The sequence below is a fragment of the Coturnix japonica genome, chromosome 1 (assembly GCF_054131305.1).
Source record: "Coturnix japonica strain WE chromosome 1, WE-NBRP24, whole genome shotgun sequence".
Lineage (NCBI taxonomy): Eukaryota > Metazoa > Chordata > Aves > Galliformes > Phasianidae > Coturnix > Coturnix japonica.
In genome coordinates this window covers 66,045,033-66,071,499 of record NC_140663.1, presented here as the reverse complement: position 1 = coordinate 66,071,499, position 26,467 = coordinate 66,045,033, and the positions used below count along the sequence as shown (strand labels likewise).

The 26,467-nt window shown below is 36.3% G+C and overlaps 1 protein-coding gene across 2 annotated transcripts; it reads left to right on the top strand.

Annotated features, from left to right (window-relative positions):
- The first annotated feature begins 24 nt into the window (after positions 1 to 24).
- FERRY3 (FERRY endosomal RAB5 effector complex subunit 3) lies at positions 25 to 24,215 on the top strand. 2 transcript variants are annotated; one of them, XM_015871246.3, is made up of 14 exons: positions 25 to 112; positions 1,844 to 2,038; positions 2,343 to 2,488; positions 3,812 to 3,993; positions 6,677 to 6,776; positions 6,866 to 6,987; positions 9,232 to 9,338; positions 10,075 to 10,272; positions 12,063 to 12,191; positions 13,304 to 13,372; positions 14,901 to 15,103; positions 21,756 to 21,813; positions 22,932 to 22,999; positions 23,974 to 24,215. In XM_015871246.3, the coding sequence occupies exons 2-14, from the start codon at positions 1,861 to 1,863 to the stop codon at positions 24,064 to 24,066; spliced, it is 1,653 nt and encodes a 550-aa protein (XP_015726732.1). In that variant the 5' UTR covers positions 25 to 112; positions 1,844 to 1,860; the 3' UTR covers positions 24,067 to 24,215. The 2 variants fall into 2 exon arrangements, with proteins under 2 accessions (XP_015726732.1, XP_015726740.1); XM_015871254.3 differs by lacking the exon at positions 14,901 to 15,103.
- The last annotated feature ends 2,252 nt before the right edge of the window (positions 24,216 to 26,467 follow it).

Genomic DNA, 26,467 nt, shown 5'->3' with positions numbered 1-26,467 from the left:
CTACGGCGTCGAATCTGCGTCTGCGAATGTGAAACTACTGAAAGGAAGGGAGGAGGTCCCGGCGTCGGCCCTTCCCGGGCGGACTCATTGAATTACCGCATCCAGAGCCCAGGTGAGACATGGTGGAGCTGGATGCCCGCACCGCCTTGCTTTGTGGTGGGGTGCTGGCTCGCAGCTGGGCAGGGGGCTTTGTTCGCCCGGGGAACGCGTTACTGCAGACCCTTCTGCTCTTCCCTTCTGTCACCAACTGTTCTATGCGTTTTCAGTAATCAGAACTACTGCGGCCTCTCCTCTGAGCTTGGTAATCCTGAGCCTGACGACAAATCTGTTACCCTTTGTCTTATCTTTCAGCCTAGAGAAGAGAAGGTTGCGGGGTGACCTCATTGCAGCCTTTCAATACCTGAAGGGAACTTACTCCCAAGAGGGGAGTAAACTCTTTGAAAGGGCTGACAATAGCAGGACACGGGGAAATGGTTTTAAGTTAAAAGAGGGAAGATTTAGGTTGGATGTTAGGGGGAAGTTCTTCACTAGGAGAACTAGGTTAGGCCCTGGAACAGGCTGCCCAGGGAGGTTGTGCATGCCCCGTCCTTGGAGGTGTTCAAGACCAGGTTGGACGGGGCCCTGGGCAACCTGATCTAGTAAAGGTGTATGTTTGGTGGCCCTGCCAGGCAGGGGGGTTGGAACTACATGATCCTTGAGGTCCCTTCCAACCCGGGTCATTCTGTGATTATCACTCCTGATAAAGAGTACCCACCCAGCTTTCTTGTCTGCTCCCTAAGTCACTGCGGGGATGCTACAAGGTCTTCCTGGAGCCTTCTGTTCTCCGGGCAAGAAAATAAACAGCTCTCAGCCTGTCTTCATAGGAGAGGTGCTCCAGCTCACTGATCATCCTTGTGCCCTTCTTCTGGATTTGCTCTAACAGGTGTGTGTCTTTACAGTGCTGGGAGGCCCTGAATTGGATGCAGTATTCAGGGTGGAGTAAGCAGTATTAAAGTCATTTGTTTAGTTGGTTCCTAGCACGTGGACTTGTTCATCACCCTATAAACTAATCCTATACATTTTTCTGTGGAAAATAAACTTTTCTGCTTTTCTTTTTCTTGGACAGTGTCTTTTAGCACTGAGGATGTTTCCATTAGAATGAGATATCCAGCATTTCAGTTTATGTTCAAAGAAGAGAACTGTAGATGTATAGAGGAGACCTTGTGGACAGAACAACTACCAAGACAGCTCCCAGTGTTCATTTATGTCTTGTAGACAGTTCTCTTGTTTTGTTGGTTTTTTTCCTTGCTTTTTTAATGTATTTATTTATTTATTTAATTTTAATTTTGTTTCCTGTCTATCAATGTATCCTTAGGCCAGTTTCAAAACGACTACGTAAGCTTCTTCCGGAAGTTACTGCTGTCTTCTCTTCCCCCCCTCCACAACTCTACCACCAGTGGAGAAGAGGCAGTAAAATCCTAATGCACTCCAAACTGTTTCACTTTTTGAGACACAGTTGTCTGCAATTGCAGTTTCTCAGTTAAAGACAGCTTTTCATGTCTTTTCCTTTTGTCTTGGTTCTACCTTTTAGTCACAAGGTTTATACCGTACTTCATGAAAGTAAGTACCCTGATGCGCTCGATCCCAATTTGGAGTGACTTAGCGTTCTGGAGACTGGTATTCATTCTTCAGCTTCTACCTGTGTGTTTGGAAGTCAAAGATGAAAAGAACATATATGAAAAAATGCAGGATTAAAATTGTTTTTGCTAGAAATTGTAAATTATTAACAAAGCTATGTGTGCTTTTTTTCTATTTTTTCCCCTCTGTGAGATTGTGATTATTGCTGTTTTCATTGATATTGCAGGAAATGAACTCAAGAAGATGAAGCCTAACAGAGGAAGGACCTGTGCTGGAGAGAAAGACTATGTGTACACGCTCAATGCTGGAAATCAACACTTTGTGCTTACAGTACCTCTCAAATTTCCTGTGCAAGAGAATGTTAGTCATTTGCACGGGCGTCTAATGCTTCTGCACAATCTGCCATGTTTTGTAGAAAATGGTAAGAACTGTTATTTTTGTGGATTGTTCTTTTTTGAAATTCATGTCATATATCAATGCCCGTAAACATTTTACAAGATACTTTAAGAAACAAGTACTGAAAAAATAGTTGTTTGTTTTGTTTGTTTTTTTTAATTAAAAACTAGATTAACATCAAAACATCTATGAATATGGCTATTAGTACAAGGAAGTATGACGCCCAAATGAAAGGTTTTTGGAAAAAGCTTTGTATATTTCTTACTCAATTACTGATTTTTCCACTGACATGGCTTTGTTGCTGGAGTGTTCTCTTCTTGTTATAACAGACCTGAGGGAATCTCTCAATAAGTTCATAGAAGATGAAACTATAAAAGGTTATGACAGAGAAGCTGAAATGGCTCTGGAAGCAGTGAAGTCAGGAGAAGTAGACATAAACCAGCTGGCAGATACTTGGGCTAAAGCTTATAAAGAGGTAAGATTAAGGCTGAAAAATTAATATTCAGAACTTGTTTTGTGAGTGTATATGAATGTATACACAATCAATGTTGTGAAGGTGCAAAATTGCATTCAAATTTATTTTTACTGATCAACTATTGTAATTTTTCCCTTTTATTCTGAAGTGATCGTGCAAGTTCTTCATCAGGTTTTTCCTGAACTTATCTCATTACTGGAAAAAATTTAGTTGTGTTGTAAGATCAAAATAGAAAGGTAAAACAGCTGGTTATAATCAAACAGAAGCAGTTGTATGGGTTGCAGTGCGTTAGAATCAAATCAGAAGATAGTAAACTGCAAAAATATCAATGAGGACTTCAAAGGAGGAGGTATATGGTTTTTAGCTCATTTTCTGAGTTAATATGAGTACTGTCTATTACTTAATTGTTTTGTGTGTAAACTTAAAAAAAGAGGAATGCAGAGGAATTGGAGGGGTCCTAGTGGAAAAAAGCATGACAAACTGCAGCTATTGTGGAAAAGGCCTCATTTATCATAGAAGAGCGAAGAATACTATGAAAAATGTGGGAACATATGTCTGTTATAAAGAAAACTGGCAAAAGGAAATATCAACAAAATGCAATTAGCAGAACCTTTAGGAAGGTTTGTTGTTTTTATTGTGGGGATTTCCCTGAAAATTAATATGAACAGGTCAGGCAGACTATTTAAAACCTTATCTCAGTGCAAGGATTGGGACTGTATTGTCTTTCGACATCCTTAACCTATTATTCAATTTATCAGCTACGTTTATGAGATGAAACTGGTATGTAAGAATATATGAAGTGTTTCAGTATAAAAAAGCTTACTGAACTGGCACCTGTGGGTTATTCTTTGTTCAATAAAAATTGCTTTTTTGAAATCATGATTAGTCACATTCTAATGATATCAACAATTGGTTTCTCTTTCTAATATAACATTTTTCTTTGCATAGCTGATGTTTTGAACCCGATGTAAAATTCATCAAATGATGAAATAGTGTACAGATACTGTTTTAAGGCATTGTTATTTAAAAAAAAAAAAAGGCTGAATTTTCTTTGCAATTGGTTGTTGGCTGAATTGATCATTCCTCACTGTAATCAAAATGCTTCTGCTGCTGGATGCATACAAAAAGAAAGTATACAGGAAGAGAGGAAATAATAGTAGTTAAGCCAGAGTACAGACAACTCAAATTAGGGAAGAGATAGTTTGTGTGTATTGAAGGATGTACATCAGAATGAACGTCCACTTGGTTTTATGCCACCATTATAAGGCATCTTCATTTGAAATCATTTGGAACTCTTAAGGGTGTATCTCTTATAATTTTTAGACAACGTTGGAGTATGCAAAACCTGAGGAAAACAGCTGGGACGAAGATTTTGCAGATGTTTATCATGACCTGATACATTCTCCAGCTTCTGAGACACTGTTAAACCTGGAACACAATTATTTTGTTAGCATCTCCGAATTAATAAGTGAAAGAGATGTGGAATTGAAAAAACTACAGGAAAGGTATTATTTTTATTTTATTTTATTGTTATACCAAATACAGGTGCACACCACAAGTTTTATATTTCTGTCTCTAAGCATGTAATAAATACTTAGCCTATATTATTAGGGTCATGTATCTTCCATTCTGCTTGGTCACTGAGAGTTGTAAAAGGTCGTTGAGTAATACAAGTTTTGATGGTCTTGATTCCCATTTGTTCTATGAGTAAGTATGTAGTCTGTGTGGAATCCCGACCTCCCCAAGATTGTAAAGTTGCAGATGGCTGCTGTACCCACAAGGGGGGGAACATGCACTGCAGGATGTTATAAATACTAGCTACAGATGCTGGCAGTGCTTGTGAAATACCAAAATATTCCAAACAAGTATGTTTTAGCATTCTAAGCAGCACTATTTTTGTTTTTAAGTTCCTTTTATATGATGTATATCTATTTATGTAGCTTATTTGTTTATTTCTAACGTACTTCCAGAACAAATCTTACATATCTCTAATTTGGGGATGAAAATCTCCAGTAATGTGTGTAAACATTTTTTTTTATTATTATTATTGTTAGCTCTTTTTATACATATATTATGATATCTGTATATTACAATTTATATAGAAGAGAGAGCACTTAGAGTTAATTGCAATAATTGCACACAGCTCAACTATGAGTGCAGGTAATGTTCTGTTTACACGGGAGGTGGTTTGGAATTCTCTCAGCTTAAGTTTGCTGTAGTAAATCTATTTGTTTCTGAATGCTAGGGTAGATACAGAAGACAAAGTCAGGAACTTTGGAAGATGAGGGAGAGACGAGGTATTTGGATGAAAAGCTGATAGCTGGACTGTTCATTAGCTCCAATACCCATTTTTTAATACAGCAAGAGCTAGAAACTTATCTGGATATTAAAAATAAGTGTTTAGCCTGGAGGTTACATGTTTGCATCGTTTGAGTTTGAAAGGGAACAAAGCAAAAAGGGTTGAGAAATTTTATTTCAAAACAATAGTTATGTCTGCATTATAGTATCTAGCTGGGAACTCTTACTTGTTTCATCTTCTGGAGCCTCCAATTCATTTTTATTTGGAAAAACAAAACAGGACTTGCTTTTTGAAAATGTGATAGCTATTTTAAATTGAAAATACGTATGCTACTAACCTAAATTTTGAGATAACTAGTTTTTTAACTGCTTTCAGTAAAAGGAAAGTTGTCTTTAGATTCTGGGACTGAGCGTTTATGCCTTTGGGGATTTTGTTTGTGAAGGTTTTGTTTTGTTTTGTTTTTATGTCCAGTGACTTTTCCATTGTTCTTGGTTAAAGTAGTTAAAGGAGTTAACTAAATTAAGAGAACTATCCCCTGAACATTGTTAGAATTAAGCGTCTGACTATGAAATAGCTACTATAAAATGCAGTTCATTCACTGCATAATGGATTTCTCAATTATGGGTCACGTTTGTCTTCTAGATCCCTTGCCAATCTGCCTTGTGTAAAGGGTTGTTTCTGCTTATAAGTCTTGTTGATTTTTCTGTGTCCTGGTAGAACAGTAGAAAAAAAAAAAAGCACCTTAATTGAATTTCAGCAGTTAGTTCAGACCACATACTACTAAAACCTTCCTAATGATGAAGATATTAAAGCGATTTAGATATTAGAGTGTCTAGAAAAACTGACATATGCACAGGCAAACTTGAAATGTGTGGATTCTGATTCCGAAAAGAACAGGTAGTTAAAGTGCTGTATGATATATCTTTCAGCTAGATTGAATTATTTTATGGGGTCATAGAATGGTTTGGTTTAGACGGGACCTTGTATATCATTGTAACCATCATACTATGGTTAGGCTGTGGTTGGACTTGATGATCTTTGAGGTCTTTTCCAACCTGGGTAATTCAATGATTTAGTTTCACCCCACTACAATGACTGGGGCACCTTCCACTGGATTGGACCGCTTAAAGTCCCATCCAACCTGACCTTGAACACTTCCATAGTGGAGACTTCCATACCTTCTCTGGGTAAACTGTTCCAGAGCCTAACCATTTCTCATAGTACAGAATTTATTCCTTAAATCTCAATCTACACTTTTAAAACCGTTATCTCTTTTTCTGTCATTCTACTCCCTGTTCAAGAGTCGTTCTCCATGTTTCTTGAATATCCCTTTAAGTACTAGCCGACCCTTATAAGGTCTCCATAGAGTCATCTCTTCTCAAGGCTGAAAAACCTCGTCTCTCACAGTCTCCTCAAAGAAGGAGAGGTGCTCCAGCCCTCAGATCATTTTGTGTTCTAACAGGTCCATATCCTCCTCATGCTTCAGGCCGAAAGCTGAATGCAGTACTGCAGGTGGGATCTCATGAGGAGCAGGAATAGACAGAGATGATCACTCACCTCCCATGAGCCACTAGCTACTCTTCTTTTGTTGCAGCCCAGGATACAATTGGCTTTCTGGGCTGCAAGTACACAGTATCAGCTTATTCTTATTTCCACCAATACCCTCAAGTCCTTCTCCACAGGGCTGCTCTCAGTGCAGTCACTCATTGCTCAGCCTGTATTTATGTTTGGGATTGCCCTGACAAAAATGAAAGACATTGGGCCTGTGATTAGCATTGATCACCTGTCTGATAGAACTGATCAGTGACAGTATCAACAACAGTGTGTGTTCCTATGCTAGTTTATTGAAAGTGTTACTTGTTATGAATCTGCATTTGCTTCCCTTTCAGACAAGGAGCAGAAATGGATAAAGTGATGCAAGAACTAGGGAAATCTCTAACGGACCAAGATGTAAATTCATTAGCAGCTCGGCATTTTGAATCTCAGCAGGTAAACTAAGTTCAGCAAATTATAAAACATCAGGTATATAATTGCATTAAAAAGAGAACTCAAAACTCAAAATACTGTTGTCTTGTTAGGATTTGGAGAACAAATGGACAAATGAATTAAAACAGTCTACTGCTATCCAGAAGCAGGAATATCAGGAATGGGTGATAAAACTTCATCAGGACCTAAAGAATCCCAACAACAGCTCAATCAGGTATTTAATTCTCCTGTGAAGCTTACTGTTGTCTATACTACTTCAAAAGACATTGGTTTGTTATAACCTTTCTTTCCGAGTAGCCATTTAAACAGAATAATCCAAGAGAACCAAAGGTAAATAAACCATGGTAATTAAATATATACGTGCAATGTTTTATAATCTTTCTGTACAAGAAAATGCTCTAGTACACTACACTGCTGCTTAAGCAGGAGTTTCATCCTGTTTTTCTATGTTTACAGTATGCCTGTTTAACACAGACACGGTCCTTTCTGTTAATGCTTACCAATATTACACAGAATAATTGTAGTTTAATAAGTGATAGCAGTATCACAACATTTTTATTGATTAGCCTCTTTAAAGTTTTATGTAGACAGCCCAGAAGACTTAAAAATTTAGAGTTTTAAGTCTGACCAGTTACAGTGAGTGTTGAATGAAAAATTTTCATTGAGGAAATAGTAAGAAAATGAGAATTTGTAACTTGGGAGATCCTTATTCTGTATCATTAGTATCCACCACCTTTGTTACTGTTTTTAAAATCAAGGGAGTAAAGCATGATGCTTTTTCATATCTCATACTAGAAGAACAGCCTGAGTGGGTACTCTAGGTGGATGTAGTAAGGATTTATGGGGAAAGTGAAACCTTTGAACCAACCGGATGCCAGGGATGAGATGAAAATGCCATGGAATGTGACGAAGTACAAAATACTTCGCCATTCCTCCTAGGTGTTTCCTTTCAGGATAAGAAAGCAGAATGTATGGAACATGAAGGAAGAGAGATGAGGGGAAATATATTGGAAGACAGTGTACGTATAGTTAGATTTCTCAGTACTTTCTTCAAGAGCGTTTGAAAGTCTTTAGCAGTTTTCAGGTTAGTTGCAGAATATGTTCCTAGGACTGCACATCTCCCAGTCAGGTTGACTTCTTTCTAAGCTAGTAACCAAATAAAAAAGTCACTGTAATAGTGACAGTCTGGTCAAACTAAGCCCAGTCCATAAGAATTTTTCCTTAGAGTTTCAGCATTATTGAGTATTCCGATAAGACGTTAAAGACAGTAAAATTACAAAGGCCATTCATACTTGTAACTGAAGCACTTTTGCTGAAAGATGTGGCTGAACTGGAGTTAGGTAGAACTGAAAAGTATTCAGAAGAACTGAGCAGCTAGAAGTCCAGAGTCAAGTAGCTCTGAGAAAAACAGAGGTTATTCTTCATAGTTTCATGCCTTCTCTATCAGACATTTCCATTCACCATAACAGATATGAAGTGTATGTGAAGTGTTATGACAGAAAGTGTGGTCCTTCAGACTGTGTTGAGTTCTGAGAACTATAGGTCCCTTATGCGTATGGAAGTAATGCACAGGATGTTTATTATAGAGCAACTAGAGGCTTAGAGGTAGAAAGATAGTTGCTTTTGTATGCATATGGTTATATGTAGTTCTTTCCAAAAGTAATATCTCCAATTTATTTCCATGGGAACAAAGCACACAGAAAAGTTATACTTGATAGAGCAAATTCTCACCTACAGAAACAATTCTTGTTTTTCAGCAGTCACCGCTGTTAGCTGTGCATTTTTGCCACTGATGAACAAGAGCATACAGTCACTTCTGTAAAAATCTGCACACATTGGAGGTGACACACTGCTGCTGTCACCAATGTTGAAACACAGTGCCTACTGCTTCACTGTGCTAATGTCCACTGCTTAGTCTCCATAAACTCAGTAAGCATTGATGAATGTCAATAGGTGCATTTTTTTCCACGTGGAGGAATTTGGTGACACACTTCATATACGCTTCTGTGTCAGACAGTTTTGTCAGACTGTCCCTCTACTGCCATCTGTTGCATCACAACAAAATTGAACAGAATATTGTTAGCAAGGTTCAACCTCTACTGCCGTACCACCTTGACCTTCTACTCCGTTCCTCCCTTTTATGTTCTGTTCTCATCATTATGTTGTAACTAAGCGTTGAGATTTTTTTTTTTTTATCATTCAGTCTCAAAGTATTTTACAAAGAAGCCAAATAATATAAATCTAATAGTGAAATTTTCTCTTTTTGCTGATATGCACATGAAGTATTTGTAGCATGATGAGAAGGCAGAACTTTGGATATGTAGAGTTCATTCAAGTGGGTTTAGTCTCTTGATTTCCACAAACTGCCTGTTTGTGAAATATAACCCATATTGTGAAATATCGTTGGTGTTGAACGAAAACTAGTATTAACTTCTCAGTAAGTTTCTTATTATTTCAGCGATGAAATTAAGGTTCAGCCCAGTCAATTGAGAGAATCTGTAGAAGGAAATGGAAGAATTTATGAAGAGCAAAGACTTCTAGAAGAAAGTTTTACTATTCACTTGGGTAAGTAAAGTATACTGACAGCAAAGCCAAAATATAGTAATAGATGCTAGTGAATTATACATCTATGTCTTATTTGCAACGTTTAATTGTCAATATACTGTATACAGATTGGGGTTATGTTGTATTTGTTGTTTGCATATGTAAGAGAAGTGTGGTACATCATAAACCATATTAAATAGTGTCCAGCTATCTGAAATGGAAAAATGTTCTTAATGGAAACATATCTTAACATATCTTAATGGAAAACATTCTGAAAGCAAACTTTTATCCACTCTCCTAAGGTTACTAGTATAAAAAAAAATATGGTGACATCAAAGCACATTTCAATTAAAAAATGAAAATATGACTGTTGATTTGATTCCTAGAATAATAAGTGCTTGATTTATTTTTTTTAATTATTATTATTATTTTATTTTACTCTTGTTTGTGCGTTGAAGACTTTTAAGCCATTTATTTAACTGCTTTCAGTTTTTATTTGTAGATTTATCACAGGGAACAAGTCTCATTTCAGGTTTAAATATCCCTTTTCTGCTACATTTTTGCATTTCTACTCTATTTCTAAAATGGCTGATACGCATATAAAACTAAGTATTTGGTTAAGAACTTACTTTGTGTGTTATTGGTTATGTTTCCCTTATGGGTCTTTCTGCCAAAACTTTTTGGTTCCTGGTATTTGAATAACAATCCTAAGTTTCATCCTTTATGTATGTATTAAAATCATTTATATTCCATACAGGAGCTCAGTTGAAGACCATGCATAATTTGAGGTTACTGAGAGCTGATATGCTGGATTTCTGTAAACATAAACGTAATCATAGAAATGGAGTAAAGCTTCACAGACTTCAAACTGCAATGTCTCTCTATTCAACTTCTCTCTGTGGCCTGGTTTTATTGGTTGATAACCGTATCAGTTCATATAGCGGCATCAAAAGAGGTGAGTCCTCCAATGGAGTACAGTATGCCATTGAAAGTCAATGTGACTCACAGAATCACAGAATGACCCAGGTTGGAAGGGACCTCAAGGATCATGGAGCTCCAACCCCCCTCCCTGGCAGGGCCACTAAACTCGTATGAGTCTTGCTGCCTTCTCTCACTGAAGGTGCAGTAAAATTAATTTGCTAGAGATCTTATTGCTTTGTGTATAATATTACAAAAGAATAACAAATGCAGAAACAGATGTAGCACAGAGTTGTACTGAATAGCTTGAACTCTGATACGCTGTTAACTCTTTCATCTCTGTCCTAGGTTTTGCTTTTCAGTATGAGGATGTTACACTAGAATCATTAATGTTGATTTCCCTGCTGTCACTGGTCAGTTATCAGTAGGGTCTTCTAACTCTTATGTCAGCTTATCATACCAAAACCTATTTCTAAATGCAGTAATTAAATAGTTTTAAAATTGGTAAGTAAATGTGTTAAAATGCCATGCGCTTTAAATATTTCCAGTACTATAAATTCCATTGAAAAGGAACAGTCAGAGTATTATTTGCCTACTCTTGGAAAGCTTGATTAATAGCCAATTTAAGTGCACCAGTAATAGGTCTCTGAATATTTGAATGCAAAGAATGAAACACCTGTTTGTTCTTGTTATAGTTTTGATTGCTCAAGCATTCTGTTAACCACATTATAGGCTTAACCACATTATAGAGTTTCCCATCTTCTTGAAGTTTAATACAAAAAAAAATTACATTTGAAACATCTTTCTACCTGTAGCCAGTATAAATTAAGCATATTGTGTGAGGTACTAGCAAGACTGAAAATGGTGACTGCAATGTTTTCTGGGTAGACTTTCTCTCTTAAAAAGTTTAAAGAATAATCAGCAAAATATGCTTTTGAAATTGGACTTAGGCTCTAGAAAAACAGCCTTCAACAGAAAACTCATCTTTCACTATGTTGATATAATTCAGCTCTTTGTTCTAAAGCGTAGGAGTTGTCTCTTTACATACCTGTTATTTATGCATTGCCTGGTGTAAATCTCTTACTTTAGGACTTTGTAGGGCTGCTGTGACTCAGATTTAAGATAGTATAGCACACTCAATCAGTTAACTACAATTAACTTTAGCTGAAGTACAAGAGACTTTTTATGTTTGTTTGTTTCAGTCCTGGCTTTATTTTATTTTGGTGCGCCCAGAAAATAATCTTTTGGAATATGAGCTGTTTCTTCCTTTGATTTTTGTACACCAGGATTCAGTAAAGCACTTCAAAAATGCTTTATGATGAAGGCAATGCATAAAGTATATTAAGATCTTCTTCATATCCTGCCTATTCCTGTCACAGCCTGTTCATGGAAATATATGGAGCTTCTTAGGTAATCAAAGCGTATTAGGTCCTTAAAGAGGATTAATGAATTTAATTAACAGCAGTCATTTTGCAAAGCAAATGGAATGCAGTAGTTGCTGTTAGAAGAATCTATATGTGTTTTAATAAAGCATCACAGATTGAAGGACTGTTTTTTAAACACAGTGAAACTTGCGTTGCTGCTATTATTTTTGGATATTTTGTGTATAGATGATTCTGTTTGAACAGTAAGCAGTGTTGCTTTTTGAAGTAATTCTCTTGTTTCAAAAGCATTGTTTTTTTTTGTTGGTGAGCTTATTTTGGTCTGGTTTTATTTTATCTCTTTCTTTATCATTGTAATTGTCATTGCTTGAACACTAGAACTGAGTAACTGTAATGTTACTTAGTGTAACACTGTGACATTGATTGAAATCTTTACTTTTCCTAGATTTTGCAACTGTTTGCCAAGAATGCACAGATTTTCATTTTCCTGGAATTCAAGAACAACTTGAAATTGTCCAGAAGGTTGTACTTAAGGCCAGAGCACAGCGTAGCAATAAGTCGAAAAAGCATCATGGTCAGTGACAACCAAAATTACTTTCTTTACTATTCTATAATAGTCCTCAGTGAAATATTTGTGGTTACGGGCAACACAGTTTTGCTTTTATTCCCTTACCTTATCTTTAAAATGTGGCATTTTAGTTTATTAGTTAACTCAAAGAAGTCTTCATGGAATCTTTACGTGTCTGCATGGTCCGTGTGGTTTCTTTGATGCCATTACATACATTCCTTTCAAAAAAAAGCTTGTTAGGTTCTAATCATACTTGTGATCAGGCTCACATCACAATCTGTATGCAAAGTGTATAGGCTCATTATGCTTTCCTCTGCAATTTAAACTGCATATGACAACACATAATTTATTTTACTCAACTTTTTTCTTTCTGTATAATTGAAATGCTTTAAAAATTGTAAAATACATGCTATGACTTTTTCCCTTTTGAATAAATGAGTGCTAGAAACTGAGCAATACATTCAGTAAATTTGTATTCTCTTCAGTGCTGATTAAATCCTTATAGCTGCAAAGTAAACCATTCACATTTACAAATGGCAGAGCGATCTTCTGAGTATATGTTGTTAAAGCAGTACTTGTACATCATGAAATTTTGTTTTTCTTGTAAACGACTACTGATATGGTTTAAATACATCAGTAACACAAATAGATTCATAATTGTACTTAAACAAGTTTTCTTAGGGACTTGCATGTTGCTGTAGTCTAAGGAAAATGGTGAAAGCTGTATTTATAGTGATGATTTATGCAAATTTCTGTTAAAATTTATTGTTTAGTATTAGGAACAGATTTCTTTTAAATAGATGCATAATTAAAAAGCAATAGCGAGATACTATGTAGTCGTAGGATTAACTCTGAGAACTTAGTGTTATGTTTGAGAACATCGTGTTTTATTTTTCATCTGAAATGGGTGATTGAAGAAGAGAGGTAATGATTTGTTTCAAGATTCAGTTCAGCATTTATTGAAGACAGCAAGAGCACTTCCTGTTTGTCCCCCAGCTTTTTCTAACTTTATGGTGAAAATTTAAACTAGACACCAGCTCAATACATCCTATATGCTAAAGCAGATAGTACATTAATATGTGATATATTTAATGTTTGTGTTATTTATTTATATACAGGAAACAAAGGTAGTGGAATTGAAGATAAATCCAAGAATATTGAGCGTAACCAGTCAAATATTTTACAAGGTGAGTTCCATTGCATTTCCCCTCTCTTCCTACAGCAAATTGTGTTTTATAGGTGCACATTTTTAGCTCTAAACTCAGAACATAAATTATAAACTAAACCTGAGTTGACCTCAATCAAAGGAGAAGGACGTTCTTGTGGCTAAGGCAGAGAACTGGGTGTCAGGACATCTGGTTTCTATTCCCAGCTTTGCTACCACATCATATGACGTTGGGGCAAATCACTTAACTTCTCTATGCCTAAAATTTGTTTTCAGAATTTGAGGGGAGAAAAACTATCTCTGAAGATCCTGGAAAAAAGTGAAGCTTAAATACTAGCAAATTATTTTCTTTCAGATACAGAAAAACATTTTTGAAGGTATTTGATTTTTTTTTTTTTTTTTCATCATTGACTTTAAGAATTCATTCCTCTAAAAGAGGAAATGTATTTTGAATACATTGTGACTTTTAGTAAGGAAGGCTGCAGAGGAGCTTGAAGATGAATGCACAGTTGAGAGCATCCATAGTTGAATATGAGGGCTTATTAAAATTTCTTTCATGGTTGTCTTATATCTTGTTATCATAAATGGATTATAAATCCACTCTGTATCCTTAACAGATAAATCCTGGTAAAATCTTTCTGTAGTGACTTGTATATCATTATTCTTAGTTGGTCGCTGCTTTGGTCACTAATAGGGATTACTTTCTCCTTGACTGTCAGCAGGAAGGACTGTATACCCATTCTCCAGATATCCCAGTGCATAGACAGTATCTTGACTTGCCAGTGAAAATAGGTTTGATGAAAGACACTTATTTGTTGACTGAAACAGCAGGGCTATCATATACCTGCTTCTCTATTTCAGTTTAGACATTTTGCTCTCCAACAGAAGGTGAGATGAAGAAACTTGAATTACACTGCCTCTTGTTGCTTCTTTATCTTTGATAGAAAACTGATTTGAAAAATTTCCCTTGAGGTGTTTTCTCAAAAGCAACTCTGTAACTCATATTTCCATGGCTGCAAATTATTTTAAATTCTAATAACCACTGATAGTTTTGCATTCTAGTATGTATCATGTATGTAATATAACCAATTACCCTTTTTGCATAGACTTTCTGTATCCTTTATTTTAACCCATCCATTTTTGGTATTTCCGCCTCCCACATCTGTCTGCAATTCAGTGCTTACATAATATATTTTGAGTATTATACCTCCTCTGTGTTTGTTTTTCTGTTTCATACTATGTTTAGATCATATCCGCCTGTACCGGCACTATTACGTCTTACTACACCCGGTGTCTGTGATGCTAGTGAAACTCATCAAAGCAGGGAAATGAGTGCTGGATGAATGTTAAACAGTGATACTCTCAGCAATTTTAGACCAGTTCATTTCATTTTATTTCCCTCCTTGTGTATGTGTTCTGATCTATGTTGTCTACTTGAATTGGCTTTTTGTCTTAACTGACTGACTCTACTCTTATACAGCACAACAAGTGTGTTTCAATATAGGTCTCTACCATGATACACTGCCTTTTTATTTTGTGTTATTCTGCAGGAGAATTCTATATCACTCGCCATTCAAATCTTTCTGAAATTCATGTTGCATTTCATCTTTGTGTGGATGATAATGTAAGATCTGGAAACATAACTGCTCGAGATCCTGCAATCATGGGACTCAGGAACATTCTCAAAGTTTGCTGCACACATGATATTACTACCATTAGTATTCCTCTCTTGTTGGTACATGATATGTCAGAAGTAAGTAAATCTGTTTTCTTTTTGGTTTCTAGAGTGCAAGCATTAGCAATTTTTTTGTTCTTAGTATTATTATTAAAGGCATGTTTAATGCTGTTTGACACAGGTGAGGAAGTCTATCTCAGTCTCATGTCACATCGTTGTAATAGAACAGGTATCTATGTGGTGACCTGAGTAAAGAAACTGAATGAGTTAAAAGCATTTAACCTCTTCATTTTTAATCCCACCCCTGTTTGATCCAGTTCATTGCAAGGCTGCACAAGTATTAATGAGAGAAGTGACGGCACGTGTTTGGCAACATTTATTGCTTAGAAACTGCAGCATACAATAGTGATAGCAAATCCCAATTTTAATTGTCTTCTAGAAAATCTTAACACTAAGGCTTTAGGATCAGCAGTACTTGCAAAGATAGGTTTCTTAAGTACTTTGAATTATGTATCCCTAAATGCCATTCTTTATCACCTCAGATTTCACCTCTGCCCTAATTGCTCACCTTCTTTGTGCCTAATCATCTATACCTTCAATTTCTGCCCTTGTTTTCCTTCTGTGTTCCCCCTGTCTACCATCTGGGCAAGAAGCAGCATACTACAGGCACTTTATTGATAAACATGTGCTTTGTATACTGAACTTCTGTATTCTTTCCTCTGTGGGATGCTAATGCATAGAACTTGTCTCTCACCTGTGCTTTCACAGTGTATAAATTACAGTTTAATACCACTGGCAGTTTCTTTTCTCTGTCAGATCTGGCCCAAGAGATACTGGCAGGAAAGGAAATGGAGGTGGGGACAGAACTAGCAGACAGGCGGTACAGCTACGTGCCACACTTCCTCACATGATAAGTTTAGAAACTTAAAGGAATGAGAAAAAAAGATAATGCTGCCATTACTGTTATCCTTGTATATGTATAATTATAATTGTTTGGGGGTTTTTATGTTGGGTTTGGTTTTTTTGGTTTGTTTTTTTTAATAACCTTACAAATGTTAAGACTGCTATTCCTTCTGTAAAAAGTGCTTGACTCATAGCAAGAAAAAGGCTTACCTACGGATTGTTTTAACAGATGGAATGACTGATTTCCTTATTTTTTTTAACAAAATTTGATCTGAACACATATAAAACTGAGATTCCTTTTGCAAGATTTGTGGAAGTTCAAGCAATGCAAAAGTTAAAAATATCAAATAGTGAAAATTCTAAACAATACGCTTCTATATAAATGTTAACTGTTAGTAATAGATAATATTCTTTCAGAAGTGTACTTTTGCATCGTTGTATTAGTATCCTTTTCAGGGGTAGCTGCCTGAGTTATTACTGACACTCAATTACTGCATTTCAGAAATGTGTAGATATTTTTTCCTTAATCAAGTCACCGGGTGACTCTATTCATCTTTTTCTTTGTTTGAACATGTTAGTTTTACCTTGCGTTACATGTATGTATTTTAAAATAAGAACAGAACACAAGATCGTGTGTTTGCTGTGCTATCAGAAAGTGTTACTGCTAAATGTATGAAAGTGAAGAATTATCTATTTGTGTGGTGTTGGTTTATTTAAAGATTATGGTACAGCACTTTGCCTTTGGTATTAAACTTTTAAAGTATTTAGGGATTAAGCAGGAAGTGGTGTGTATGGTAAGCATTTGTTAAGCCCAGACTGAACTGAATGAACTGCATTAGCAGCATACCCTGTTACAGTGTTTTGTAGATGACTGACCGAATTTGAAACTCACAAATCTGTGACTTGTTGTTGAGGGAAAAGTGAATAACAGGTTTCTGAAGGTTAACGTGAACTTGGTGCCTTCAGCAGATCCAGTTTTGAATCTACATTTACCACCTACATTAAAAAAAAAAAAAAAAGAAAAGAAAAAAAAAAAAAAGAAAGTTTAAGTTTTTGTAAAGTGGTTAACCAGGAGCACAGCTGCAGAGATATCTGCCACCTTCTCTGTGACAGGCATTCATCATGAGTTTGCTTTGCGTGTTTCCGAAGGGTTTTCTTTTGTGGCTGGATGAGTAGATGAGTCATGTTTATAACATCACAGAAGTAAGGAGTGCATCATACTTCACTATTATTGGGACTTCATAAAAAGCAAAAACAAAACAAAAAAATCAAGTTCTGTTTTATTTTTCTTATGTATACAACAGCAAGAAATCCAGATTTTTTATTTTTTTTTTTAAATTGAGTTTTTTTCATGTTCTTGACACTAATTTTAACAAAGGAAGGAAACAGTGTTTGATATCTGGAGAAGACAAAAATGAACAAGATCAAATTTAGGGCAGCAGAGGTATTAATGTGTGATAATTGCCCTGGGATTAATATAAACTGAGTTGAGGAATTATATGTTCTAATAACATGGCATCGCTAAAAATGCTACAGCTGACATAGTTCCTTGGTAGTTTTAGCTTGCAGACCATTTTATGCTGCCATCCATATAGAAACACAGAAGAAAACGGGACACTTCAGGGCTCTCAGGCCGCTGTCTGTCATGCTTGTGCAGGATAACCGGGGTATAAAGGCTAGTTGCAAAAGGTGGGTCCTGCTTGACCTACCTGATCTCCTTCTCTGATTGATGACCTTCCCTTTTGGATATAGTCTACTTCAGTAAAGCCTTTGATACTGTCACAGCATTCTTGTGGAGAACCTGGCAGCTCATGGCTGAGACAGATATACTCTGTACTGCATAAAAACTGGTTGGATGGCTGGGTCCAGGAATAGGCTTAAAATCCAGCTGTCAGCACATCAGTACTGGAGCCAGTCCTGTTTAATATTTTTATTTACGATCTGTAGAGAGGGCTTGAGTGCAGCCTCAATAATTTTGCTGATGACACCAAACTGGGAGTAAGTGTTAATCTGTTTGAGATCAGGAAGGCCCTACAGAAGGATCTGGATAGGATGTATCAGCGAGCTGAGGCCAGCTGTATGAGGTTCAACATCACCAAGTCCTGGATCTAGTCCTTTTGATGAATAGACAGTTGGACTTAATAACCTTACAGATCTTTTCTAACCTTAATGATAAGTTAAAAGTGTTGGCATTTGTTTGTTTTTAAGGAGAAATAAAAGGCATATAGGCTGTGTAGCAAGTATTTGTGAACAGTTTTTACATATAGAGCACATTATGAAATGCCTGGGCTGCACGCAGCCCTGGACAGCTGGTGATGCAGTCCCAGAAGATCAGAAACCTCTAACATTACTGTGATTTGTAGTGATATTTGTTGACTGCACTTTGCTTGGGCACAAACTGTGTAGATGACAATGGAATGTTGTGAAGAGGAGGGTGCAGTACAGGGCTAACTGATTCTTATACCTTCTGCACAGAGTCAATTAAATTTCAGTTTAATTGAGCCAGATTTGTTACACTTTACATAAATGTGTGCCACTTGGCAAAGTGCAGTGATTACTAGCAATGATATTTTGTCCTAGTTTCAGCTGAGAGAGTGTGAATAGCACACCAATGTTTTGAGTGTTGCTGATTGACAGGAGCGTGTCTGGGACCAGGCCAGGCTGCATAGCTGACCATAGAGTTGACCAGCTGCTGTTTGGGGATTAGCTGGACTCCATTTGATGGGTGGTAACTAATTGCACTGTGGATTTATAAATGTTTCTTTATATATGCATACGCACATATCCAGAATACTTGTGCAGTGCTAACAAACTTTGTAATTTTCAGCATCTCCAGAAGCTCACAAACAATATAATTTGCAATATATTTTCAATCAATTGTACAATCTGTATTATTAGTGTTTTTGTAATTATCTCCTAAATTAATACGTCAGTTTGCTAATTCAGGTATGCAAGTTTACAGAGGATGTGCATGTGGTGCCTACATCTATTGTCTTCTTTTCGAAATCTGTAAATTCACTAAATTATGTATTTAACAGCAACTTTTTTTTTTTCATGTGAAAGGAGCTGAATAAGTTAAATGTTTAATGATAAAATCTAAAAGAGATGAAATTGCAAGAAAAACATGAAACTTAAAATGTCAGAATTAATATATCGATTAAAAAAAATCTTGAGTATATACATTACCTATATATATTATACATATCCATATATTATACATATATGTGCATATTATATATATATACGCACACACATCTATAAATACATTATATATATATTATATATATAATTATATATATATATATATATATATATATAATTTTTTTAAATCTTCATTATACACATTAGCTATATTATATATTTTATATGTAGCCTAAGACAATTCCTCTTTAATCCCTTGTGTCTTGGGTGAGCTGAAAGGCTGGACAGCTATGAGATAGATTATCAGTGTCTTAACCATCAGTTTGTTTTTTTTTATATCTTACAGTCTCCCACCTTGAAATGTGTAGCTGCTCATACAGTCTGTAGGTTTTGCATAGGTGTATTTCAAGTGAACGCCTTGCTAATTCACCACATCTGAAAATTAAGCTTTGAAAAAGGATTTGAAATCTTTGTTCCATGGAAGTGTTTGGAATTTAGTGTTGTCGTTACTTGTTATGTGCACATAAATTTAGAAAACAGTAACCCTGTGGAATGAGTCTGTTGATGCAGCTTTACGGCGTATATTTCTAATCAATGAAGTTGACCTATTTTTATCAACAGAAGTAATGTTAATCTGATAACAGATTTTTTATCTTAAAGTAAAGTAAGAGAAAGTTTTCCAAAGACTGAGAAGCCTACTTTGAAAGAACACGGCTTGGTGTGTGGTTCACTTGCTGAAATGATATTAATGAAAGCTTGTCGAAAGTGATGAGTCTTGTATGTTTTTCTACCCTTTGTGCTACAGCGTGAATTGGTACTCACTCAATCCTTTGATTTCACTACTGTTAATTTACTGTCACGGTTTTATAATTTTTGCTATTGGTATTCCACGTCATGACATCATATGGAGCACAGAGAAGAAGAACTACACATCCCAGAAGACCTCATGGTCAGAGAGGGGAATATGTCACAAAAATGATGTCGTGTGCCTTCAATTTCAAAGTATGCTTCTTGGTCTTTGGAAAACTTTCTCTCTTTTATTTTACTTGATTTGTTAGCCTCAATTTCAATTAGATTGTCTATATATGTGCATTCCAATATCATAGTTAGTAAAATAAGTTTTCCTCCTTAGATCGTTGCTGCTGCTTGAGCCCATCTCCCTACCCCTTTTCCCAGTTCTGGGGGCTGGGATGCCCATGGGCCTACTGCCCTCTGTCATGGACATAGATTGATCTGGATAACTCTGTGATATTTACATATAGAGAATATTTCTAACAATATGTCAAAATCACAATAACATAGTTTTTAAAGATGGATTGGAATTGAATCACTACTGTGTCATTGTCTGTTCTTGTGGCTTGCATACTGTGACGTTCTTGGTTCAACCTATTATTTCCCTCAGTGACCACAAGATTTAGCATCTATGTTCCTCTGAAATAGTCCAAGGAATAGTGTCATATCCTGCTGCTTCAATCAGTCCTTTTTAGGCTAGGTCCTTTTATTGATTACATAATGTACTTCTAAATTGCCCTTAGAGTGACAGGACCTTTCTTTTTAGGCATTTGTTTTTAACCCAAGCTAAAACAATGATCAAAAGTAGCAGTAAACACCTACATTGCTTGTGGTAGAAAACAAACGTAGGCAGTTCAATTATAACAAAGACCGACTATTTTTTCCATGAAGATTAGAAATGAAAATAGTGTTGTCTGCATTGTTCTGTCTGATTCATGTGCTATGTAATATAAAAGCAGCACTTTGTGATGCAGTGATTTACTTGATTAAGACATAAATAGAGAGATTTAGTTGGAGAGCGCATCAGAACAAAAGGATGTTCTTTATTATGGATATTATTTTCTCTGGGAAGTATTTACTGTGATGGCCTTTCTGCCTCTAACAAGGAAAATTTATCTTAATATATATAAACCATGCTTTAGTTTATAGGAAAAGAATGCTTTATGTACTAAAATATTTGAACTGTTTCTTAAATTGCTTAGACTAGTGCACACAGCCACATATTATGGTATTACAGTAACTTATAGCAGTGTGGCTTTCATATCCTATCCTGTTATTTAACTTGAGGTAAGAATTTGCTGTCTGTTTATATCTGAAAATCACCCATCAGATAAAGATGGATTTTATTTGTTTTGAAAGTTCACCTTTAGGAGAGGAAGTTTTTACATAATCTGTATGGGTATGCCAATAAGTCTAAACCAGAATCATCAGGAATATCTGGTTACTGTCAGTTACTGCTGTTAAACTGTGGTCAGGAGCCTCTTTTTGGCTATCTAAAGCACAAATCTGATGGTTACAATTTTCTGATGTTTATATATTTATAAATATACATACATACATACATATGTACTTACATATACATTTTGCATATTATATATATATGCATATTATATGTATATACATACCTACATACATACATATAACATATATACATATTTTACATTATATTTATATGTGTGTGTATGTATTTATACATTATATGTATGACATCTATATCATATAAATCACCAGTCTAGAATTCTCTAGAAAACTGAATCTTCCTTCTTGGACTGTGTTACTGCTCAAATACCTGATGGGAAAAAATGCTTTTATGGCAATTTATTATTTTAAAGAATTTCCTTGCTGTTGTTGTTTGATTCATTCACATTGAGCCTTTTCGTTATTTGTTTTTTAGGAAATGACCATTCCATGGTGCTTAAAGAGGGCAGAACTTGTGTTCAAGTGTGTCAAAGGTATGTTAGTGAATGCTTCAGCTCACTACTAGAGTTGAATTTGATGATATCCAGCTTTAGCTCAAGCTGTATATTTCCTACTGCTCCAAAAAAGTTGTTTCAGTAACTCATTGTTTGTTAAAATATCCGTATTTTCATCTTAAAATCATTAACTACCATGTTACTATTGGGCTGTTGTATGCATCAGAAAATAATCTCACTTTTAGAATGAAGAGTGAAATTGTTTTGAAAATATTTTTATGTATCATGCTTAGTAAAAGAAAAACCCCTTTACTGCTTTTGAGCAGTCTCCAAAGGAGGGAAAGAACTGACAGTTGTCAATATACTTTCCAGTGTTTTTTCTATTTTAATTGCCTCAAACAATGTGAATGCCACACGCTTTTTTTTTTTTAAAGCTGGTTTATATGCTAACTCATCTCTTTGCTGGAAAGTCATCAGATTTAACATTTATTTCCTATCTTTTCCAACTGCATCTTTACTTACTGCATTCTTCTGACCTGTGCTTAAATACAACAAACAGTCATTTAGAGTATTTAAAGTGTTAGTAGTGTAGTGTTCTCTCTACTGCATACTTAAGGAGCCATGTGCTGTTGTGACTTTTAGTGATTCACAATGAAATGTCCATGTAACTGCTTTCATTATACAAGTGTTTTTCCAAAATTCCTTAATTGTCACCAGTGTATTCCTGTGGATCTTGTAGTTCATCAGTTATAGTTAAGAAATGCTAGCATAAAATCAGAATCTTCATATGGATTTATATGGATATGATCATAACTGATCTAAAGAAAAGAGTTATTTCTAAAATGAAAGCAAGCAATTGGAAGAACACACAGCAATCATGTCTGAGGAAACTTCTCACTTCTGCTGATAAACACACTTCTATACTTGAACTGGGTTTTTTGCTCTTCAAGGGTGTTCCATTTTTCTCAGTAATTCCTCATTAGATTTTCCAGTTAAGTAAGGTTTCAAAGTATATTAGCCAGGTTGGATCTGAGTGTTACAAACAATGACAGTAGTTAAGACTGTTAAAAATCCTAACCTCCTATTTGCTATGTAAGAGTGTAATTTAGAGGGAAGATTGTATATGTAATCCATGTAATATGAACATTGTTTTTTAGGTTTCATGATGGAAATGGCCTCATGGGATGGAGGAGTTTCTCGGACTGTACAATTCTTAGTACCACAGGTCAGTTAAACAAGTTTCAATAGTCCCCTGGGTCAGATGCAAACAAGAAGTTAAATGTCAGTATACCTAGGTTTCATTTCTTTGCTGTGTCCTATTTGTTTTTTTCTTTGTTTGAGTTTAAACTGATCCACTGCTGTTTTGGTTCCTTGCTTACAAAATAGGAATAAAAGGGTTTTATAGTTTGGGATATCTTTTAGAATATTCTGGAAATACTAAAAATTCAAACCGAGAAATTTGACTTTACAAATAGTGTATATATAACCTTTGAAAAAGATACCATTTGCTCTTATTTTCTCTTATGAGATGAACCTTGCATTATATAATGTTAGGCTTTTGTTAGTCATACTGTTGAACATCTTGAAAAACTGCGGTGAAGAGAGTTTAGTTATGCTTCCACAAAATCATTACACTAGATGTTTGAAATTAATTGTAATAAAGATTCCTAAATGATTTAATTTGGAGCTTAAACTCATCTTCAGGAACAGGAATCTTTCCAAGTGTGTCCAACACTGGGGTGTTTTTGGTGGTGGTGGTGGTTTTCTGTGTTTTGTTTTTGTTATGAAAATTGGTGCTGGAAGTTGTCTAAAAAATCAGTGTTATGTTAGGAATGAAATAACATGTGTTTGTTCATGAAGTCATAAACTAAGGAACAAGAAGGAAGCTAAGAATAAATGAAGCTGAATATAATTCTGGAATTCAGGGAGCAGGAGTCCCATATATAGCAAAGAGCATTGTTCTCATTTTTCTAGACAGAAGTACTTGGAATAAGAAATCTGCTGGGGACAGATACGTCACATAAATACACAAACTGTATTTTGGTCAAATTTTTGTTTGAATTAAATAGGATTATAGCATGCATTATGTAAAAAATTAAGATACTCAAATGCCAAAAATAAAGTTTAGAGAAATTCCATTCTCCTGAAGTTCAGCAACAAAACAAAGCTTACTACTACATCTTCTCTTTTTTTCCCCAGACAATTTCTGAGGAATTGTTTTACCAGCTGAGTAACATGCTGCCCCAAATCTTCCGAGTATCCTCTACATTAACTCTAACCTCTAAGCACTGAATTTTGTGCAACTGTGGGATGTATCCTGTTGACAGAAAAAGTGGTTCTGAAGAATTGGTACTGGAATTTCTCTTTTCTGAAGCCTGATGATCCTGAATTGATATTTGTTGGATAATGTTATTAGAATAAAAGATAAAATTCCACCTGTACTTGGATGTTAGCATATCATTTTTACCTCTCTCATTCTTTTTCAGCACACATTAATATTGAATTGTTCATCTTTTTCTGGAAGACGTTAAATGCATGTAGTCTTACAGAATCTACAGAAATAATTTTCATAGGTAGCAGGAATAAGAGTTCATGGAAGAAAGAGGATCTTCTGGGAAGAACAGGTGACTCAAATTGTTTGATTTTAAAAACATATCCTGAATTTGCTCAGTGGTAGTTAAAGGAGGCAAGAAAAATGATGTCACGTACCTCCCTTGAATACTTCTGATATCATTTGTCAGAGATGTCTTTTCAAGATGACCCCAGAATAATATGTATTACTGCTTCATTTCAGCACTTAACCATTATAAAATGAAAAGCACTAGAGAACTCTTCAACCTGCTGCATTTTGTAGATCACTGGAATTATTAAAAAGTAATCAAATTAATGTGTCTATAATTTGGCTTTTTTGAAATTATCACTCCTTCCTTATTTTTTAGTATATTCTCTTTTTGTTTTCTTTGAGGATCTCACAGACAGATCAGTAAGAACACAGTAATATTCTGGAATGTATATTCCACAGGTATATTTTGCTGCTTATTATCAATAAGTTTTGTCACTAGGCAACATATCTGGAAATACCAAGGAGACAGCTCAGGATGTTTGTATGACATTATTTATGACAGGATTCAAGTTTTACCTAAAAAATAAACAATCTCATAACTTCCTACTTCTCCTGATGGGAAACTGGAAAAGCTGCTTTTAACCCCAGGTAACCCTACAGGCTTGGGGAGGTGTGGCTGGAAGTATGCAGGTACATGTGGTGCTTTAGGCCAGATGATGAAGTTCACGTCCTTGTCATCCTCCCATCCAACAACCTTGACCTCTTCCATGACTCTCCTGCAGAGAGGGCAGCTGTCCTGCTTCTTGCCCCACCACAGGATGCAGCCAAGGCAGAACTTGTGATGGCACAGCACCACATAGGCAATGTCCTTGCGCACATCACGGCAGATGGGACATACCCATCCCTGCACTTCTGCCATGCTCAACACTGTGGCCTGCTGGGGAGAGAAGATGAAGAGCTGCTCCTCTTCTGCAGCACCACAGAGGTAAATGTTGCACACTTCAAAGACAGGGGCTGTGGTCAGTCAGTGTCCCAGGGACAGAGGACAGAAACACCCAGGTCCCTTGGCAGGATACCCTCTGGGCCCCACACCAGGGCCCGCCCATGCTCCGTGCCTTCAGAGGACCCTCAGGCTGTGGCCCTGGCCCTGGCAGCTCCCCATATCTCAGCACTCACTTACTCCATTGCCACACTGGAGGATGTTTCCTCACCCAGCTCACCTCTGGTGCTGCACGTGCGCCCTGAGGTGCCCTGGTTGCCTGAGCCAGGCAGGTCAGGGAAATGCAGGTGATGGCTGTAGGGATGGGCACCGAGAGCCACTGTCAGCGCTGCCCAAAGCACAGCCCAACACCCAAGACAAATGCTCACTCGACCTCCAAGCCTCACATGCACGCTCAGCAGGAGTCCAGGCATGAGACTGACTGAGCCCGGCTGGGCCTGCACCCAAAGCTGAGCAGTGAGGGTGCTGTGATCACAGTGCCTTGCTCAGTGACATCACATTCTGTTGGTCAGTGATGTCACCGACCTCCTGACCCTTGCTCAGCCATGGTAGTTGTCTGATTCATCTTCAGGATTCCTAATTCTGGGAGTAGGAATGCTAATAGGTGAACGGTTGGACTGGATGATCTTTTAGGTCTTTTCTGACCTTGGTGATTCTATGATTCTGCTTACTGAAAGTCTTCTTAAACCCATGTTGGACACTCAGGCTTTTTGACTTGTTTATGAACACTAGTGACTGGGAGCAATTCTTAAATGTAGAGACTAGGCACAGGGAATGTCTGGTCTAGATCTGGTATTTACAGGGATCCCAGAGGAGCTGGCATCACAAGAAAGCAGCCTGAGGTAGTGAAGATCTAAGAAAGTCTGCTGTTCTGTTCTATAGAAATCACTGGGAATCCTGGCAGAGCTCACTTTGAATATGCAGTCTTTCTATGGATTGCTAAATTAAATATAGATTGCTAGAAAAAATGTCTTGAATTGCGTTTGTGGCTGGGCTTGTATTAAGGAAGATTTTCTTGCTATGAAGAGAAAGAATGGATTTATAGATACATTTCTCACCCAAATGCTTTTACCATGTTGTGATTCTCAAAGTTCCACTGTTGGAAGCTGTCACTACCTAGAGAAATAAGA

What these genes read in the sequence shown, in the direction of transcription:
- FERRY3 (XM_015871246.3), top strand. Translation starts at nt 1,861, where the DNA reads ATGAAGCCTAACAGAGGAAGGACCTGTGCTGGAGAGAAAGACTATGTG. An exon ending in TTGAAAAAACTACAGGAAAG is followed by an intron (nt 3,994 to 6,676) that starts GTATTATTTTTA and finishes CTTCCCTTTCAG; the next exon opens with ACAAGGAGCAGAAATGGATA. An exon ending in AAGTTTTACTATTCACTTGG is followed by an intron (nt 9,339 to 10,074) that starts GTAAGTAAAGTA and finishes TATTCCATACAG; the next exon opens with GAGCTCAGTTGAAGACCATG.